This window comes from Dendrobates tinctorius, unplaced genomic scaffold (genome assembly GCF_039654945.1).
Source record: "Dendrobates tinctorius isolate UK_male_01 unplaced genomic scaffold, ASM3965494v1 ptg000114l, whole genome shotgun sequence".
In the NCBI taxonomy this organism is placed as follows: Eukaryota; Metazoa; Chordata; class Amphibia; order Anura; family Dendrobatidae; genus Dendrobates; species Dendrobates tinctorius.
This window is the reverse complement of record NW_027361782.1, coordinates 979,628-1,001,396: the sequence shown is the minus strand read 5'-3', so window position 1 is coordinate 1,001,396 and position 21,769 is coordinate 979,628. Positions and strand designations below refer to the sequence as shown.

The 21,769-nt window shown below is 45.1% G+C and overlaps 1 protein-coding gene across 2 annotated transcripts in view; it reads right to left on the bottom strand.

Annotated features, from left to right (window-relative positions):
• Window positions 1-2,815: 2,815 nt before the first annotated feature.
• TSPAN6 (tetraspanin 6) overlaps window positions 2,816-21,769 on the bottom strand; it is a 70,006-nt gene continuing 51,052 nt past the window's right edge. Inside the window, exons 2-8 of one of the 2 annotated variants that reach the window (XM_073589833.1) lie at window positions 10,853-11,041; window positions 10,516-10,590; window positions 8,475-8,573; window positions 6,299-6,454; window positions 5,587-5,670; window positions 4,524-4,629; window positions 2,816-4,386 (exon numbers count right to left, since the gene is read on the bottom strand). In XM_073589833.1, the coding sequence (XP_073445934.1) occupies window positions 4,561-4,629; window positions 5,587-5,670; window positions 6,299-6,454; window positions 8,475-8,573; window positions 10,516-10,590; window positions 10,853-11,041 (672 nt within the window). In that variant the 3' untranslated portion in view covers window positions 2,816-4,386; window positions 4,524-4,560. The remainder of the gene's footprint in view (window positions 4,387-4,523; window positions 4,630-5,586; window positions 5,671-6,298; window positions 6,455-8,474; window positions 8,574-10,515; window positions 10,591-10,852; window positions 11,042-21,769) is intronic. The other variant, XM_073589834.1, reaches the window with a different exon arrangement.

The following is a 21,769-nucleotide window of genomic DNA, read 5'->3' as shown; positions in this document are numbered from 1 at the left end:
AACAGTAGTCTTCCCCCACAGTTGAGGCATCGTGTACTCAGTTGAAATTGCACACAAAAAAAATTGAGGTCCATTTTTTCCTGTTATCCTTGTGAAAATAAAATTTTTGTGAAAAAAAGTAAAAATGTTCATTTTTTTTTTCAATCTACATTGTTTTAATTCCTGTGAAGCACCTGAAGGGTTAACAAACTTCTTGAATGTGGCTTTGAAAACCTCGAGGGGTGCAGTTTTTAGAATGGTGTCACTTTTCAGGTATTTTCTATGACATAGGCCCCTCAGTCACTTCAAATGTGAGGTGGTCCTTAAAAAAAGTCTTGTAAATTTTATGGAAAAATGAAAAAGAAAAAAAAAAAAAAAAAAAAAAAAAAAAAAAAAAAAAAAAAAAAAAAAAATCGCTGGACAACTCTAAGGCTGGTTTCACATTAGCGCTTTTTAAGCGCACGCACGGCCGGGGGTAGCTCCGCCCCCGAGCCGGCTCTCTGCCTGGCGTGCCCGCCCCTTGCTTGTAGCGCCGCCTCCTAGCGCACAGCGGCGCCTGCGATCGGCGCACCCTATCTTTAGCATAGGGTGCGCAGATCGTGCGCAGGCCGTGCGCTAGTTGCGCTTTGACCTGCGCTGCGCACTTTTGACGGTGCGCCGTGCACGCCAAAATCCGAAAAGTTCGATTTTGGCGCGCACGGCGCACCGTCAAAAGTGCGCAGCGCAGGTCAAAGCGCAACTAGCGCACGGCCTGCGCACGATCTGCGCACCCTATGCTAAAGATAGGGTGCGCCGATCGCAGGCGCCGCTGTGCGCTAGGAGGCAGCGCTACAAGCAAGGGGCGGGCACGCCGGGCAGAGAGCCGGCTCGGGGGCGGAGCTACCCCCGGCCGTGCGCGCGCTGAAAAAGCGCTAATGTGAAACCAGCCTTAACCCTTATAACATCCTGACAAAAATTTTTTTCAAAAATTGTGCTGATGTAAAGTTGACATGTGGGAAACATTATTTATTATTATTCTATTATATATTATTCCAATAATTTCCCAAATAAACGCAAGTCATATTGAACAATTGTTACCACAATCATGAAGTTCAATGTGTCACCAGAAAACAGTCCCAGAATCACCGAGATCCGGTGAAGCTCCAGCGTTATTACTGCATAAAGTGACACCGGTCAGAATTGGAACATTTGATCTGGTCATGAAGGTGAAATCCAGCTCTGGGGTGAATATTGGTGTGGTGTATAATGGACGGCTATGTAGTAGTTGACACTAGAGATGAGAAAATGATCACCTAATCCGAATGTGCCATATTTGTACTGAATTTATGTGTGGTGATCGTTTCCGAACACACTTGCTCATATGACTCCAATGGCGTTTGGCAATTGCAATCCGAACACTGAAATATTTGCTCATCTCTAGTTGACACCCCGTCATTCACCTCCTACCTCCGACTATCAGAGAATGTCACGTATTGAGCAGAATTTACATGAGGATGGTTGAGAAGATGAAAGTTGGCCGCAGTTATCACCTTAGGACACAAATGTTCCCATGGATCCGGTCTCTGCGTCTTAATAATATCTCCACAGCTAATAAAAGGAAGGGAACATATTCATGGATGGTGACACGAACGCCTAGGGTTTAGCTTCCAAGTAGGAGACAACAATGGCTACAAAGTATTTACCTCAATCTTCTCGTGTATCGTGCACAATATCTTACAGCTTTTTTCTGGAGCATGCTGCATATACGGAGAGTGCCATATCAATGGAGCGTGCAATGTATACAGAGCGTGCAGTGTGTAAGGAGCAAGCTGCGTCCATGGAGCGTGCAGGATCCTTGGAGCGTTCAGTGTATACAGAGCAAGCTGCGTCCATGGAGTGTGCTGTGTACTCGGAGTGTGCCGCATCCTTGGAGCTTGCAGTGTATATGGCGCAAGCTGGGTCCATGGAGTGTGCCGCGTATTCGGAACATGCCACGTCCATGGAACGTGCTGCGTCCATGGAGTGTGCTGTGTATTTGGAGCGTGCCACATCCATGGAGAGTGCAGTGTATACGGACCGTGCCATGTTTATGGAGTGTGCCGCGTTCATGGAGCGTGCGCGTAAATGGAGTATGCTGCATCCATGGAGCATGCCACGTATATGGAGGGCATTGCGTAAATGGAGACTTCCATGTATACGGAACGTGCCGTGTATACAGAACATGTTGCGTCCATGGAGAGCATTGTGTAAATGGAGACCTCTACGCATACGGAGCATGCCGTATCCATGGAGCATGCTGCGTCCAAGAGGAATGCCACGTATATGGAGAGCATTGTGTAGACGAAGACCTATACGTCTACGTAGCATGCCAAGTATACGGTGTGTGCTGCATCCGTGGAGTGTGCCTGCAGCTCGGCCACATGGGATTAGGAGGTCCCAAGTTCTTATATACAGAGACCGGGATAGGGAGCAACTTCTGGTCTCACATAACAGAGGATGGCATCACCCATTCACCTCGACTGCCGGTCGGGGAACGTAGTATTTGAAATTAGTGGTGAGGTCGGGGCTCTGGAGCAGGAGGCCGGAGAAAGCCCCCCAGATCTGGAAAGGACACTTGTTCCTCAGATCTGGTCATTTCCGTGCCGCTGGGTCTCACATCTCGTTCTTCTCATTCAGACAAGAAATGAAGCAGAATGTCTCCGGCCGCCTGTCCTGCGCTGGACACGTATTATACACACAGCTCAGACTCGGAGATTTCCAGGGGAAATAAAACACTTCTAACTTAGAAGAAAGACAACTTTATGGATTCGAGGGTCTCCACCTACACTACATATCCCACCAGCAGATCTAGGCGACATCAGGGAAACACATTATATTCCCTTTATTTCAGGCAGACAAGATACATTAATTGCAGTAAGGAGGTAAACCTGAAGTGTCCAGGAATATTTTATAGGGGTGCGCGGGCTCATTGCAAACGTTACAACTACATATATTCCTTTTAATGAGAACTGACACAGAGCAATGAGGTGATGAAGAGGCGTCTCCGGGCGGTGACTGCACGGAAGAGGACGGTCACTAAGAAACCAGCAGGCGCCAGCGATTGAGTGTGATCCACGAGGACCCTCGGGCATCAGTCATTAGTGGGTGAACAACTCAATCCAGTCGGGACAATGGTCTCAGTAAAGGAGACGGACACTTGCTGGAAAAAGTCCAGAAAGGCAACACAGCCCTTTGCGGTGCAAACCTCAGGGAGTGACGTCCAGTGACTAACAGGGCAATGGTCCCCCCACTTCTGCAAAGAAAGATCGCAGAGATGAGTGAAGAGATTTGCAAGACCCCGGTGGCCATGTCTACTCTGTAACCTCTGAGCGGGAACACAACAACCTGACGTTTGCCCCAGCATCTCTATTGACTTGGCGGCCCGGTGTCAGGTCATTGTTTTAGCATGATGCAAGGTCAGGGGGCCATCTGGTCCACCCGTGTACTGTGATCAGAAGCGTGGTCTGTGTATAACGGACATGTGAACCCCACCTTAAGTTCACAAGGTCAGGTGGACCCGAAATGATTCCTGCCTTGCCAAATAAAGACAGATACTACTCACCGCACCCATCTCTGGGTTATGGCTACAGCAGTGACCAAGGTCATTGGCAGAGCTACTGAGCTGATTGATTGTCTGCCAGGAGTGAAGCGACCTTTAAAAGTGACGTCGGCTCTGGAGCGGGGACGCTCAATTCTTTGTCATTTTACAATGCAGGAATAGTTTGGGGTCCACTTTTTGAAAAGTGGAGAGACCATTAAAAGTGAATCTATTGGGCAGATGGACGCTTTTCCTTTTAAACAACTGAACAAATCCGGTGCAACTTTTAGCCCACATTTGACTTGTGAAGAAAAATATTGACCTTTGTACACCAAAAAAAAATTGAAAAAAATAGTTGTTTAAATTTCACTTTTGACGTTTTTTCTATCTGACGCCCCAACAAAAGCCGAAGAGTGGAGTCCCAGATGCACGGGCGTCATGGATATGCAGGTCTGACTCCGCAGCGTCGGCCACTCAAGTCCATGTGAGCAAATATAAACACAGACATCATTCAGAAGAGGCGAACGTGTGGCTCTGGTCAAATTTCCACAGGATCGTGATTTCCATAAGAAATAGAATGAATTTATTACTATTGCAAGTAATGGTCCAGAAAATGTTGTATCAGAAAATGGACCCCGTTCCTCAGACCTTCAATGGTTCAGGTTTCACCAAGTATAAAAACAAATAAGATATATAACAAGTCTCTAAGAACAAGGACGTTCCCCAGAGCTCCAGATCCCTGGAGGAAAATCCAATCACGGTTTCCATGTAAATTGGTTTAAGCCATCTTAAGATCTTGTGAGGACTGAAGATCGGACATCAGCAAAGCCAAATAAACGACAAATCACATCCTGAAATGAAGAAGAGAATCTGAAAATGAAATCATTAACATAGTCCTTCCAAAATAACATACAAAATCTTTCTTACTCTCCGTTCACACTGGCACCATGGATTTGACCCCCCTCGCCTATCGGCCCATCATACCTACCACACAAAGTACCTTTATAACGACGATCCAGTGCCGCTTATACCATCTCGTACTGGTTGTTAGTGATGTACCGGGACAGGCAGCAGGCCAGGAACATCCCCACAAGCTGCAGAACAAGAAGCCATCACCAGTTACTCCTACATCCCAGACCAAGAACACGCAGAGATCTAATACATCAGAGAAACCATCGCTCGTAGCGAGCGGCCGATAACTGCATTGTAATAGCGAAAGCAGTCAAGAAAGGTTCATATAAATGTACTTTAAAGCATCAAAAAACTGCAGAACACAAAGGGAAAAATAACAGCAGAGGAAATCAAAGACGGAGGATGGGAACAACATGGCCATGCTAAAAAATATTCAAAGTGTCATATTAAGCAAAGGCTCTGTAAGAGGTCCGCAAAAGAGTAGGAAAGAGAGGACCCATGTGTGAGTGAGGGGAAAGGAAGGCGAGGGCCCCTGTGTGTGTGTGTAAGGGGAAAAAAAAGGCAAGGACCCCTGTGTGTGAGTAATGGGAAAGGAAGGTGAGGGCCCCTGTGTGTGATTAAGGGTTCTGTGAATCCTCAGTCCATGTGATGTCATTGCTGTGCACTCACACTGTTCATAACCGCATTATTCAGATGTCAGTCGTTTGCGTGGCAGCTTGCTTACTGTACGTCACTCACGTGGCAGCTTGCTCACTGTAAGTCACACACGTGGCAGCTCACTCAATGGAGGAACCCACGTGGCAGCTCACTCACTGGACTTCACCCCACGTGGCAGCTCACTCACTGGACGTCACCCCACGTGGCAACGCACTCACTGGACGTCACCCCACGTGGCAACGCACTCACTGGACGTCACCCCACGTGGCAACGCACTCACTGGACGTCACTGACGTGGTAGCTCACTCAAAGGCAGCTCACTCACTGGACATCACTGACGTGGTAGCTCACTCACTGGATGTCACTCACGTGGCAGCTCACTCACTGGACGTCACCCACGTGGCAGCTCACTCACTGGACATCATTTACATGGCAGTCCTGACACATGGTCCTGGGAATGCTCGGTGCCTGTTCACACTCACCTGGAAACATGCGATTCCACATGAAATCCCGGCCACGATTCCCATCCGAGACTCCATCACTGAGGTCACCTTGGAGATGCAGCCCTGAGGGGAGAAGAGCATTGTAGAAAGGTGGGTTGAGAAGTGAGGGAGTCTCCCATGAACACATGGACGCTCTTCTAATAAAGCAGAGAAGAGTCCGACAACCCTGGATCCTACAGTCGACAACAGAAAGGTCACCGTCAAACAAGCCAGTGAGCGCTCATCACAGACTAGCCTTCACATTACTCCTGGTGGGAGGTTTGTGATTGATGGGGGCCCTATCCGTCAGGAGAACAGGGAATTTGATCCCCCTTTTTCCAAACTGCAGACCAGATCGGACACTGCTGATCACTGCTGCTTTACGGATGTGCAGACATGGCTCTCGTACTTGTTCTTCTCCATCAGTATCATAGGCACTAACTGTAGCCGCACCGGGGATGCCCTGACCCTGCACATGACTCCACCACACTGCAGACGACAGAAGGCAGCGCTGGGTGTAAGAGGCAGGGTGGTCACTCTCCACAGACACCCAGAAGAGGCAAGAACATCTCCACCCTACGATGTCGTTATCTTGGTGACTCTAGAGCTGCCGACAAGATCCCTGAACACAGAACCTTGGCTTTGTCGACTGACTGTCCCGAGACTTGACCTCAATCACACAGGCCACGTTATGCAGCCACGTATCACTTACATCTGTGAAGACGATATCCTTGGCCTTTACCATGTCCTTCAGGGCTTCCTGTGTACAGTTCTCTGGATTGGCACAGCAGCTCCGGGGGATCCCGCTGGTCTTGTAGTAGGGGCTCTGCCCCCAGTCCGTGTACGAGTTCACCCCACAGCAATGCAGCTGCACAACACAGAAATGGGGAGAAACTGATCATTCAGGCCTCTCTGGATCCCACGCCCGATTTATCTGGACATGCAATTACCCATAGACACCACCAGCCATAAAAATAAAACCAGCCGTCAGGGGCGCCATCGGCACCAAGTAAGGCCTCTTTCACACATCAGTGTTTTGGCGTCAGTCACAATATGTCGGCTCGACGGATCCATTGCAGATTGTGAAAAACGGACACGACGGATTTCGAAAAAACGAATCCATAGCATCCGTTTGACAGATCCGTTGAACCCGTTGAAAGAATAGACAGACAAAGAGTAGACAGAAAAAAATAGAAAGAAAAAATAGATAGAAAGAAAAAATAGAAAGAATAGATAGATGGAAAGAAAGAGTAGATAGATAGAAAGAAAGAATAGCTAGATAGAATAGATAGAAAGAATAGCTACATTACCTGCGGTAACCTCTTCCATTGGATTTTCCCACGCTTCATAGTTCACTCCAGGTCAGGCTGTGAGGGGGCGGAGCTTCAGTGACATCAGCGCTAGTCACTGAACCTCCGCTCCCAGCATCTCATTCCTCAGTGCTTTACAGCCGGGGTGGTCGCATTAGCACCGCTCCCGGTTGTAAAGTATTTACCCCCCAGATATGGATTACGCCGTGGGACTTGACTGTTCGCCGGACAGGTATGGGTATATTATTTATTTTTTTTTTTTTTTTAAATTTCTTTCAGGAGATCAAGGGCTTTGATTGGATAGGAGAACAATAAAGATGGAAAAACCGTGTGTTTATTTATTTCATTAAAAGACTTTATTCTTATTGCGTGTGTTTATTTAACCCTTGAATAACTCTAGGATTAGTAATGGATAGGTGTTACCTCTCGATTACTAACCCAGGCTTAATGTCACCTTACAATAGCAAGGTGACATTAACCCCTTATTACCCCACTTGCCACTGCTACAGGGCAAGTGGGAAGAGCCGGGCAAAGTGCCAGAATTGGCACATCTAATAGATGCGCCTTTTCTGGGCAGATCTGGGCTGCTATTTTTAGGCTGGGGGGCCCCAAGATCAATGGCCCCTTACCAGCCTGAGAATACCAGCCCCCAGCTGTGAGCTTTAATCAGGCTGGTTGTCAAAAATGGGGTTGACCCCACGCCTTTTTTTTAAATTATTTAAAAAAAAAAAAAAAAAAAGCGTGGGAACCCCTCTATTATTGATAACTAGCCTTGCTGAAGCTGACAGCTGATGGTTGCAGCCCCCAGCTGTGAGTTTTGTCTGGCTGATTATGAAAAATAGGGGGAGAGCCACGTCGGTTTTTTTATATTTATTATTTATATTCAGCGCAGGGGTGGCAGATGAATCATCCCATCCGGGGACGGATTCCGTCATTTGACGGACAACGATTGATCCGTTGCCCATATGCGTCCATTCCAGCAGATGACGGATGGCGACGGATCCGTCGCTGTCTGACTTTTCGACGGACACAAAAAATGTTGCTTTGTGCGTCATGTCCGGCTGACGGACAAAGAATTTCCGACGGATCCGTCGAACGACGGATGAAACCTGCGGCCATCCGTCGCGAATATAAGTCTATGAGAAAAAAAAGGATCCAGCGGCATCAGTCGCTGGACCAGTTTTTTTCAAAAAACGACGGATTGTGACTGATGGCAAAAAACTGATGTGTGAAAGAGGCCTAAGCAGGTCAGTCCTTGGATTGGAAGCAGGAAATATGGGAAAGTGGAAGTGACAATGCAAAAGTGGGCTCTCCAGATGACAAGTCATCGCCAAAACTGCAACTCTTGTCTAGTGTCTACCAAAAGGAATTATGACCTTCGAGCCAGCGACAGTGTCATGGACACCTAGAGCTCACTGACATGTATCTGGTTGTATCCTACAAATCAACAGCAAGTCTCCGAATTAGAGATAAATATTCTGCTGAATGGGATAGAGGTGTTATGTGCAGAGCACAGCAGACACACGGCAGCCAGGGTTCCTGTATATGGCATAGGAGAATTAGTGACTGTCCACTCACCGTCTTCTGGATGGTGTCCACCGCCTGGCTCCGGGGGTCTCCAGTAGTATTATATTGATTTAGGGCCTGCATGTATCCATGCTGGAAGCTGTCCTTAATCTGATAGGAGAAAGACAGACACTAATGTAAGGAGGCCACCACTGCGGACTGACGTCCCCTCTATCGCTGCTCCCGGCTGGGGTCACACTGGGGGGGGGGGGGGGACGGGACACACATGTGATCAATCAAGCAAGCAGTAATACTACCTCACAGCTTAGGTGCACCTTTCCCCTGAGGAAGCCACGCTCCCTAGTGGCGAAACGAATGGGGTTGTCCCCACATTATATCGACATGCTGGCTGCAGGTTTAACCCATTATGTGCCTAAGCTGTGAGGTAGTATTACTGCTTGCTTGATTGATCTAGCCGGTTTCTAATCTTTTTTCTGTGCCAATAAGGGGTTTCATTTTTTTTCTCTTCCCCCTTTTTTTTATTCAGGTCATTGTACAATTCTAATCATCATTTATCTGGCACAGAAATGCCACTACATAGGGTCATTTATTGCCACCATACACTTCCTAGATTCATCCACCAGCATATTTAGCACACTATTTCTTAGGTGCATGCATTTATCTTATCTGGGATGGTGTTTCAGGTGGCTATCCATAATGTTTCACATGAATTCTCAGGGCAACTTTGATTCCCGTCCATTTCAGGTCTCAGGTTGCTAATTGGGTCTGTTAATATACTTTTCATGTGCCCTCTATATATGCATTGTGACATTTCTTTGCTAATTGGGTTTTTGTTACCTGCATTTATTTATCTGTACAATGTTTGGGCTGTAATGATTGCCAGCTCGGTGTAAGTGTGTTCACAAGGGTCCTTATATGGACGCTCTGTGGTTTCACCTTGGCCTCTTTTAGGCTTTTTTAATTGTTTTTAATTACTGTCTGTTCAAATAAGTGTGTTTTTTGTAAAATAAAATTTGTATTTGGAATTTATTGCTTTGATCGTTTGTTACCGTGGGTGATCATGACTTCTATACACACTGCTTTTTCTTCTATTGGTACTTGTTCATACTGTGTGTTGTCATAGATCCCCTCATATATTCTGGAGTGCCCTCTTAGTCCTTTCTTCCCATAATTTGCTAGAACTGAAGTGCCCCTTTAATCAATCCTTGAAGCCGGTAAATCAGACTGCCCGAAAATTACTGACAGCGGGTGCGCTTCACCTTGGTGCAACTATGTGCAAGATATGACGAATGGTCCACGAAGCGCAGCACAGGGTGATTAATGGGGTGACCCAACTGGGACAATAGTGACAGTCACTGAGTAGACCACAGATTTCAGACATCTAGTATTTCAGCCGCCACATTTAGGCGAGAATCAGGGGAGGTGGTCACATCTATGGGAGTTATGGAGGCAGTCGGAGGACTCACATCCTTTACAGGACGCGGTGTCACATCTATGGGAGTTATGGAGGCAGTCGGGGTCCCGTCCTCTACAGGAGGCGGCGTCACATCTACGGGAATTATGGAGGTGATCGGGGACTCCAGTCCTCTATTGGAGGTGGTGTCACATCTATGGGAATTATGGAGGCTGTTGGAGGGACTCTCGTCCTCTATAGGAGGCGGCGTCGCATCTATATAGGAGTTGCGGAGGCAGTTGGGGGACTCTCGTCCTCTACAGGAGGCAGAGGAAAGTACTGCATCTATCAGACATACCACAAATGTCCGGTGAACGCCCCATAATTATGTCCAATAAAGGCAGAACAAGGAATCCACAATGTGATTAGTATTACTGCGCGGAGCCGCACTGGACCGGGAAATGGTGAAAATATGGTGAAAACACACCAAGACGGGATGTGACATTAGGAAGAATACGGTATCTACGAGGATCCCGGAGAAGATCCCTGCACTAAATGGAGCCAGAGATCAAGTGTCAGTACTGGAAAATCAGATTCTACACAGAATAGAACGGCCTTCCTGAGGGTCAGCTCTGAACCAGGACCACCTTCATTGTGCCAGGACAACCTTCATTGTGCCCACTCTGCGTGCAGTCTCACCTCATGTCTGAAGACCAGTCCCACAATGGCCGCCACCAATTCAATGAGGAAGATGAGAGACAGGAACATGGCGTACTGAAAACAAAGAGAACACCACCATCAGTGTGCATCTGCCGCTAATCAGTCATTGCGCCTCCATGTTCATTTCACATGATTGGCTCCAGTGCGCACGTTCTTACATCTATCAGCACTTCAATTCTAGCCTAACATCTGGATTTAGGTCCATGAGGAGCTTCCTGTGCCCATTGCTATCCGCCCCTCGCCCATTTCTATCCTCGCCCATTGCTATACGCCCTGCGCCCATTGCTATCCGCGTCACGCCCAGACATGTCCTTACCAGTTTCAGCATCCAGGTACTGGCACGGCAGGTGGCAAAGCAACCAAAGGTCCCCAGCAGGACAATCACGGCTCCGGTGCCAATCAGGACGTACGGCACATTGACGGCTTTTTCATTCAGCAGTGAGAAGTAGACATCCAAGCCAACTTTTCCCCAAACTCCCACAGTCAGTAGGATGACACCGGTAATCTGCAGATAAGAGACAGTCAGGATGACCACAACCAACAGAGATCTCATGCTTTCACCACTGACCACTTTCACACATGGAATAGAATTGATGGGCAACGACTTTCCCTTTCCCAAGTTCACCACCATTTTCCTTAAAGTCGGAGAGCTGGAAGTCATTCCTGGGAGTTACTGAACTGACTGCCTGCAGCAATGAATGGGAGACCAGGTCTCCAGTGGGGAAGGCTCCTCTGAGATCAGCGCTGGGTAATAGAGAACAGCGGACAATTTGCATGGATACCAATGGTAACTGAGTGCACCAGTCATAAAATACCCACTCTTGCACAGCAATAGGATCTCTCACCATCAACTTCAACAATAAGCCATAGATTCTCGATAAAAGATCAGCCAATGGCTTTTGAGCCAGTGGTCAGTCATGAATATTGGGGATTATATGGATTCCATCTTGATGGGATATACATTTTTGGCGTTGTAATGATTAGACAAACATAACACAATCACTCACACTACTGTAAGGCCATTTTAACCCCTCCAACTTAATAACACTCTGATGGATGATGCTATCCAGAATAGTCCTAGGCTGGAGGACCATGTCAGTGCCATCGTCAGAATGAGGGTCCCGCCTCGGAGAGCTGCAGCTTCTCATATTATGGCTGTGTCCAGAGCTACAGCCACACTGAGGGGTAAATCTCTGCCACTTGTTGGTGGTCTCAAGTCAGACATTTACCAATCCCTTCAATACCAGTTCCACACGTGCTGATTAGTGATGAGCGAGAATACTCTTTGCTAGGGTTTTCCCGATCACGCTCGGGTGTCCTCTGAGTATTTTAGCGTGGTCGGAGATTTAGCTTTTGCTGACTCAGCTGCATGATTTGAGGCTGCTAGACAGCCTGAATACATGTGGGGATTGCCTGTTTGTTAGGGAATCCCCACATTCAGGCTGTCTAGCAGCCGCAAATCACGCAGTGTCAACAAAAACTAAATCTCCGAGCACGCCAAAATACTCGTCGGACACCCGACCATGCTTGGGAAAACCCGTGCAACGAGTATATTCGCTTATCACTAGTTCTGATTAATAGGCGCTCACGTTCAACTCGACTTCTCACAACATGAATTGGGGCCAGTCTTGATTTTCTCATGATCTCAAGCAATAGACAAGCAGACACTGATGGTTGGAGTAAAAACGCTAAACAACGTAGAATTCCACATAAGATGAGATATCAGACATTGATAAAGCCATGATATCAGGAAAAGTCCAGAAAACAACTATTTAAAGACACAGTCAACTTGACCACTGGAATGGAGTTTAAGCTACTCTGAGAGCAGTATGATGTACGGAAGGAGACCCTGATTCCAGTGATGTGCAACTTTAATGGGTGCTTTTTTGGTACTGCACATCTAGAAGTACTCCAAATACTGAGCTCTATATAGCCCCCCACCCCACCGATCGGCAGCTCTCTGTATAACCCCGCCCACACCCCGACCGGCTGCATTCTCTTTATAACACCAACCACACACCCGAGTGACAGCTTTCTGTGTACACTGTACATAGGCAGAAAGTTGCAATCAGTGGAGCCGGTGGGATTGGATTACCTGGCAGCAGATTTTACCGAATAATAATCTGCTGATAAAACAGTGATTTTATAAAAACTACAACAAGCAGCCTAGTAAGTGACACATGGCTAGAATCAGGGTGTCTGCCTCTAAATTAGCTGGCTTTAAGATTAGGGGCCAAAAACCTGTTGACAGATTCCCTTTAATATTTCTTGGATCATTTACAAAGGAGATCTCTGAAGACATTTGCTAAAACCAGAGCTAGTTCAGATGGGACCTGCGGAGGCAGTAACGCGAGGCTTAGTGACCTCAACTGATAACAGGGTAAGAGATCCCAACAGGAATTAGGCTCCGATATGAAGGGGCGACTTCAGAGCTCCTACGAGGAATATCTTCTTCACACACAACTGACAAACAACTTGTAAAGACGAGAAGAAACTGAGAGAAACTTCCCAGGGAACTCACCCGACTGCTCCCATCCAATGAATGGTGAAGCACAAAAAAAAAAAAAAAAAGACGTAAACTGTTATTAAGAGATAAAATTGTATAAACAGACACAAATTATTATATCCTGCAGCGCTCATTGTGGAGTCGGGAATTCAGAGACGATATCACCAAAAGCACAATCAGATATCATCAGCCACCACCATCAACCCACCACGCCGCCATTATCATCAGCTAAATCATTATATCCTGCAACACTCATTGTGGACACAGGAATTAAGAGAAGATATCACCATTACACGATCAAAAGCCACCACCCCGCCATCAACAGCCACCACCACCATCAACAGCTAAATAATTGTGGAGACAGGAATTCAGAGAAGACGCCATCATGTATCATCATCAGCCATCACGCCGCCATCAGTCACCAGCCATCATCAATCACAATGCCGCCATCAACAGCCACCACCATCAGCCAAATCATTATATGCTGCAGCACTAATTGTGGAGATGCATATATATATATACAAACACACAAACACACACACAGTATAGATAGATATAATCATTATAATTTGTTATAACTAACCGTAGTTAGTTACGATGCCCGGGCAGCGCCGGGCTCTTCAGCTAGTAGAAAATAAAATAGAGAAAACAAGGGGAAGAGAACACCTCTAAAACAGGTGGAGAGACAAGGAGACAGTTCTATTCCAACTTATAAAGGTCATTAATACAAAATAGAAAATAAACAAAAAAGGTGCAACAAAAATAGAGCCGAAAAGCCCCAAACTCACCAGCCACGGAGCACTCCATGACCAAGAGACGTCAGAAATTCTATCCCTAATGAAATAAAGCCGGAAGACCCCTTCTGGAGGCGACCCCCACACCACACCCCCATTGGATTTCTCTGTGGGTCAGCAGCATTGGACGTGGCACTTGCTGCGATGAAAACAGGCATGCACTGATCAAGTAAGGTCAGATCATTTTCTTTTTTTTATATATTAAACAAAAAGGTGGTTCATATATAAAGTTTAATGTTTTTTTTAAACATTTTTGGCAGCATTTTATTTTTTGCATATCTCAATCTATAAAAAATAAATTTTGCATTTTACACATTGTCCACTGAAGATTTTTTTTACACTAACTTCGTGTTCTGTCAAAACAATCACCCGCACATCAGCAGCAATGAACAGACAGACCCCATAAAGCACATTATAGGTGCAGAATCATTCTTTACATGCCATCTAATCCAACAAACCAAAACAATTCAGTGAACATGTGCGTTCACTTGAATCAAGTAAGGACTCTCTGAATCATTGATCACTAGTGGCGGGTCCACTTTTACCTGTCTTACCGTCATTATCCACCTTTGTAACACGGGCCTTAGACAACGGCTGACTCTCACTGTACTGCGCGTCATATCTGCAGGTAACTCAGAAAATTGCCTTTTGTTTAAATCAGACATGCGACGGTCCTCCGTAAGGAAGAGGGGACTCAAACTGTCCCTGGAGTTGGGACCTTAATGATCCCTGTCCCGGTGGTACTCTTGAAGGTAGAGAGGCAAGGGTCTACAACCTAAAGCGGGTTTTACACTAAGCGATATCGCTAGCAAAATCGCTAAAACGTCACTGGTTTTGTGACGTTATAGCGATATTGCTAGCGATATCGCTATGTGTGATACTTACCAGCGACCGGCTCCCCCGCTGTCCATCGCTGATCGCGCGAGAATGTCCGGCTCCATTTCTCGTCGGGCGCTTCCTGCTGGGCTTCCTGCTGTGACGTCCAGCGACGCGTGGAGGCGGGCGGGAGGACGCAGGATCGCTGTGTGTGAATGGTAAGTATCGTGCGCTGTGTCGCTGCTGCATCGCTGTGAGATCTTTCTGTATGAAAGCTCACTAGCGATCATTTAGCGATGCACCAGCGATCCTGACCGGGTGGGATCGCTGGTTGGATCGCTGGTGCATCGCTAAATGTAAAAGGGCCTTTACTATGCTCCTGTAAATACCCTAATCCGTCCCCTCCCCTACCCCATGAGGCAAGGGACAGAAATGAAAGGTAAACTAGAACCAAAGACAAACAGAGATAACAGAAAACCTCTATCATACAAAAGCACTAACCAACAAGAGGGAGGAGGATAGGGACAGGGAGGAGGATAGGGACTGGGAGGAATAAACTAAATGGGAACAGGGGCCAGGAGATAAACACACATGTACTACAGCAAACTACAGAACACTATCATTCCAATAATTTAGCTTTAACACAGCACAGAAAATCTTTTACTGGCAGGGACTAAACGCCCAGAGCCTGTATATATACAGGGAGAAAAGGGCCACTGGACCGGGTTTATCCCGATGAGCTGCATGGAAGGACCAAGTTAGTTTACTGGCATTAAACTGATGCCGATACCCACATTCTATTCTCAGGACCAAGTATTGTAAAAAGCGGCAAGCCACACAAGAATCCACAATTCTTGCCACCTGAAACTCCAAATTACCATCAACAATAATCGGTGGTGGCGGCAAGGGTGACGGCTCCACAGGTGATACATAATTTTTGAGCAATGACCATTGGAAAATATTGTGGATTTTGAGAGTTAGGCTACAGCCACACTCTCAGTAATTAGTCAGTATTTCACATCAGTATTTTTTAGGCCAATAGCCGGAGTGGGACAAACATGAAGAATTTGTGCACGTGTTTCAATTATACCTTGTCCTTGGATTGTTCCTCACCTGGTTTTGGCTTACAAATGCGGAGAAAAAATACTGAACAAATACTGATAGTGTGGCCGTAGCCTTAGAGGAAGCTCAAGACGAAAGGCCACATGGTTGGTTACGGCAACCACCTTGTAAGGACCAATGAGCCAAGAACTTAATTTCCATGAAGGAATTTTCATCTTAATTTTTCTGGTAGACAGCCATACTAAATCATTCACACCCAGGTCCAGACCTGACAACTGTTCCTTATCAGCCTTGTGTTTGTATCCGTCCTCCATGATCTTTAACCCCTTAGTGACAGAGCCAATTTGGTACTTAATGACCAAGCCAATGTTTACAATTCTGATCACTGTCACTTTATGAGGTTATAGCTCTGGAATGCTTCAACGTATCCCACCGATTCTGAAACTGTTTTTTCGTGACATATTGAACTTCATGTGAGTGGTAAAATTTCTTCGCTATAACTTGCGTTTATTTATGAAAACGGAAATTTGGCAAAAATTATGAAAACTTTAAAATATTCAAAGTTTTAATTTTTGTATCCTTAAATCAGAGAGTGGTGTCACACAAAATAGTTAATAAGTAACATTTCTCACATGCCAAATTTACATCAGCACAATTTTGGAAACAACTTTTTTTTTGTTTTGTTTTTTTAGTTATAAGGGTTAAAAGTTGACCAGCGAGTTCTCATTTTTCCAACAAAATTTATAAAACCATTTTTTTAGGGACCACCTCACATTTGAAGTGACTTTGAGGGGTCTATATGATAAAAAAATACCCAAAAGTGATACCATTTTAAAAACTGCACCCCTCAAGGTGCTCAAAACTACATTCAAGAAGTTTATTAACCCTTCACGTGCTTCACGAGAACTAAAGCAATGTGGAAGGAAAAAATGAACATTTTATTTTTTTCACAAAAAAATTACTTTGGAACCATTTTTTTTTTTATTTTCACAAGGGTATCAGGAGAAAATGGACCAAAATTTGTTGTGCAATTTCTCCTTAATATGCCAATAATCTGTATGTGAGGGAAAGCCACTATTAGGGCGCATGGCAGGGCTCAGAAGGGAGGGATTAATTTGACTTTTTGAAAGCAAAATTGGCTGGAATCAATGGTGGCGCCATGTCATGTTTGGAGACCCCGATGTACCTAAACAGTGGAACCCCCGAATTCTAACTCCAACCCTATCCCAAACACACCCCTGACTACACCCCTAACCCAAACACATTCCTAACCACAACCCTAATCCCAACCATAACCACAACCCTAATCCCAACCCTAACTATAATCCCAATCCTAAACACAATCCTAGCCCAACCCTAACCGTAATCACAACCATAACAACAACCCTAGCCCTACCTTAACAGAAAAATGGAAATAAATACATTTTTTTTTTTTTATTTTTACCTAAGGGGTTGATAAAGGGGGTTTGATTTACTATTTTTTTATTTTGATCACTATGATAGACCCTATCACAGCGATCAAAATGAACCAATAGGAAAAATTTCCTGTTGTTACCGGCTGGCAGATCACGGCGGGCACACTACGCATACGCCCGCCATTTTCTTCCCGGAAGACAACGCCGCCGGCAGGGGGACTTCATGGGGGGATGTGGAGACACACCGGTGGGGGATCAGGAGACCCCATTTCTCTCTCCTCTGCTGTGCAATCCTATCACAGTAGAGAGAAATTAAATGGGAAATCTTACTTTTTTTTTGTGGTTGCCGTTATTCCATTAATAATGGCAACTGCAACACTGGGGTTGGTAAAAAACGACCCGAATCATTCTCTGGGGTCTCAGCTATCCCCGGTAGCTGAGACCCCAGAGAAATTCGGACGCTGGGGGGAGCTATACACTTATTTCTCAGCGTCATTAAAAAGCGGCGTTGAGGCATAAATACCCTTAACTGTCGCAATGAAAAGGCATATCGCCGGTCGTTAAAGGGCTATGTTGTTCTTAACCCCTTGCCATACAGATGAGAGTGATGAAGAGAATCGTTCCTCCCCAGTAACCACTGAAGACCCCTCCTTACTGAAGGTACAGAACCGATGATGGAAGCCATATGCACCAAAAAATGTCGACTTACCAGAGGACTCTGCGACGATTGTTTAATTTAAACTTTGTTAATGGTAGAAAAGATGACCAATCCCTCTGGTTATCTGACACTTAAGGTACATCTCTATGCTTTGGTTTAGACGTCCAGTCTGACCATTAATTTGAGGATGAAACGCCAAAGAAAAGGATAGATGCATCCCCAGGCGAGAACAAAAGGCCCTCCAGAATTTAGATACAAACCGAGTCCCTAACACCACATTGGAGGGAACCCCGTGATGCTTTATGATCACGGTGACAAATACATGAGCCAGTGTCTTGTCATTGGAGAGAGCAGGTAAAGCAATGAAGAGCGTGATTTTACTGAACCTATCCACCACAATGAAGATAACATGCTTAACAGAGGTGGAAGGAAGATCTGTAATAATATACATTGATGTGTGTCTATGGCCGGTTGGGTATGGTCAATGGTAGAAAAGCCCCATGTATGCGGGGACTTAGAAGGCGCACAGACATTACAGGAAGATACAGAGTTGACTACATCCCGATGGAACCTTGGCCACCAAGAACGACGATAAAAGAGGTCCAAGATTGCCTTACTGCTTGGATGACCAGTGAGAGCCGAGCTATGATGTGCCCCAAAAACTTTGAGATGCAATGCTACACATAAATTTCCTGAAGGACAAGGTGAGCGTCCCCCTGAGCATTCAATAACGCTCCCTCCAGCTCCGACCACACGGCAGAGATGACCACCCCTTCCTGTAAAATAGGGAAAGCATCATCCAAACAACCACCCCAGACCAACTCCGAGATAAAGCATCAGCTTTCACCTTCTTAATCCCAGGACGGTAATTGACAATAAAATTAAACCTGGCAAAAACAAAGACCATCTAGCTTGTCTAAGATGTTTAGCGGATTCGAGGTACAACAGATTTTTTTTGATCAGTAATGACAATGACAGGGTGTACTTCCCCCTCTAAAAAGTGACACCACTCCTCAAAAGCCAATTTAATGGTCAAAAGTCCTCTATTGCCTACATCATTCTTCCATTCGGCCGACGGTAATTTTTTTTAGAGAAGAAGGCACATGGATGCCACTTACCAGGGGATGACCCTTGAGACAACACATATACTGTATATTGTACCCATAAATATTTTTATGAAAAAAATATATAAACAATAAGGCTATGTGCTGAGAAAAACCGGACTCCTTCCCAGGAAATCCTCAATTTTTTTTTTGCAAATTTTTCACGTTTTTTCACGCGTTTGTTGGCGGATTTTTAGCGGCTTTTTTTCCCGGAGCATCCTAATACAATGAAATCCGCAGATTTTCTGCAAAATTAATGAACATGCCGCGTTTTTTTCCGCAATGCGCTTTTTTGCGGGGAAAAACGCATCATGGGCACAAAAATTGCGGATTTCATGCTAACAATAGGATGCTTAATGTATGCGTTTAAGCGTTTTTGCAGGGGAAAAACGCTAAAAATACGCGGAAAATCCTGAACGTGTGAACACAGCCTGAAAGTACACATTTGATATTGATGCGTTTGCAACGACTCAACCTATACCGTCCCACTAGTTAACCCCTTTAGTGAACACCATAAAAAATAAAAAACAAGGCAAAAAACAATGCTTTATCATCATACCACCAAATAAAAGGTGGAATAAAACGCGATCATAAAGACGGATATAAATCAACATGGTACCAATGAAAACGTCAACTTGTCCTGCAAAAAACAAGCTACATACCTACAACTCCATCAGCGGAAAAATGAAAAAAAAGTTATAGCTCTCAGAATAAAGGGATGCAAAAACAATTATTTTCCTCTATAGTTATTATTGTGTGAAGGCACCAAAACATTAAAAAAAAAAGAAATGTGGTATCGCTGTAATAGTACTGACCCGAAGAAGCTGCCTTACCAATTTTACGATATGTGGAAAGCGGTATAAACACCCCCACCCCAAAAAAATCCTGAATTGCTGGTTTTTGTTCATTCTGCCTCACAAAAATTGGAATAGAAAGCGATAAAAAATGTCATATGCCCGAAAATGGTACCAATAAAAATGCCAACTCGTCCCGCAAAAAAACAAGCCATCAAATGTCTATGTGGGCCAAAATATGGAGAAATTATAGCTCTCAAAACATGGGGATGCAAAAACTAGTTTTTGCAATTAAAAGCGTCTTAGTGTGTGACAGCTGCCAAACATAAACACCCGATATAAACAAACTCAATCCACAAAAAAATCAAGTCCCCACTCAGATCTGTCATCTGTTAACAAAATTATAGGGGGCTTCCAACGTTACTGATAGCACAAAGGCTCTGAAAAAGCAAAAGGGCTCCTCACACACCAAAAGAAATTCAGCAAATTCTGCGCTCCCAAATCCAAATGCCCCCCCCCTCCCTTCTGAGTCCCAGTGTGCCTAAACCACGTATAGAGTCCACGTTTGGCATTTCTGAAACGATGAGAGCCAGCCTAATTTACAGGTGCGTGTCTCCAGAAGCACGGGCTGGGCATAATGTACCGGTCACAATAACGTGCTGGTCAAAACAACATGCCGGTCAAAACAATGTACCGGTCAAAACAACGTACCGGTCACAACGGCAGTGTGTAATTTTGACTCCACAACATCCACTGCTACCTGTTTCTGTAAAACACCCATGGAGTAAAAATCGTCACTATACCTGTAGATAAATTCCCCCAAGGGGTATAGTTTCCCAAATGGGGGTGACTTGAAGGGGGATTCTGCTCTTCTAGCAATTAGGGGAACTGTATATGAAGTCCACAAACTGTTCTAGGAAAAGCTGCGCTCCAGGAAGCAAATGGCGCTCTGTCCCAACAGAGTCTCTCCGTATAGCTAAGTAGTACTGTACAGCCATATATGGGTATTGCCACATTCAGAAGAAATTGTGGGACAAATTTTGGTGCCATTTTTACCCACTTCTGGTATGAAAATGTAAAGTCTGGGGCTATAACAACATTTTGGGTGGTAAAAAAAAATGCAGTTTTTTTTTTCTTCAAAATCCAAAAGGTATAAAATTCTGTGACACAATCGTAGTGTCAATATAATCACTGTACCCCTAGATGAATTTGTTGAGAGGTGTATTTTGTAAAATAGGGTCACTTATGGGGGGGGGGGGGGGGGTTCTGCTGTTCTGGCAACTCAGGGGCCTTTAGAGTGGGTCATAGCATCCGCAAACCATTCAGTAAAATCTGAACTCCAATATTGCGCCTCTTCCCTTCTGAGCTTTGCACTGTGCCTCAAAAGTAGTTGTTGACCACATATGGGGTATCTGCGTACTCAGGAGAAATTGCACAACAAATTGTATGGAGCAATTTCTCCTCTTACCTTTATGAAAATGCAAAATTTGGGGGACAAAACATTTTTTATGGAGAAAAGGTAATTTTTATTTTCACAGCTCAATGTTATAAACTTCTGTGAAGCACCTGGGGGGTTAAAGGCACTCAATACACATCTAAATACAGTTGAAACCAGAAGTTTCCACCCACTATCTAAAAATACACATATGCATGTTTTTGTCAATATCTGACATGAAATCAGAATAAACCTTTCCCGTTTTAGGTCAATTAGGATTACCATAATTATAAATATTTGCCAAATGCCAGAATAACCAGATGGAGAGAGAGACTGTTTTAAGGCATTTTTATTTTATTAAATGCAAAGTCAGAAGTTTCCATCCTTTTCATTAGTATTTGGTGCCATTGCCCTTAAACCGAATGACTTGCGTCAGACGTTTGGGACCTCCTTCTACAAGATTCTCACAATAGTTGGTTGGAATTTGGGCCCATTCCTCCTGATAAAACTGGTGTAACTGATCCAGGTTTGTAGGTCGCCTTGCTCGCACCTGCCTTTTCAGCTTTGCCCATAAATTTTCAATAGGATTGAGATCAGGGCTTTGTCACGGCCGCTCCAAAACATTGACTGTTATCCTGAAGCCACTTTCT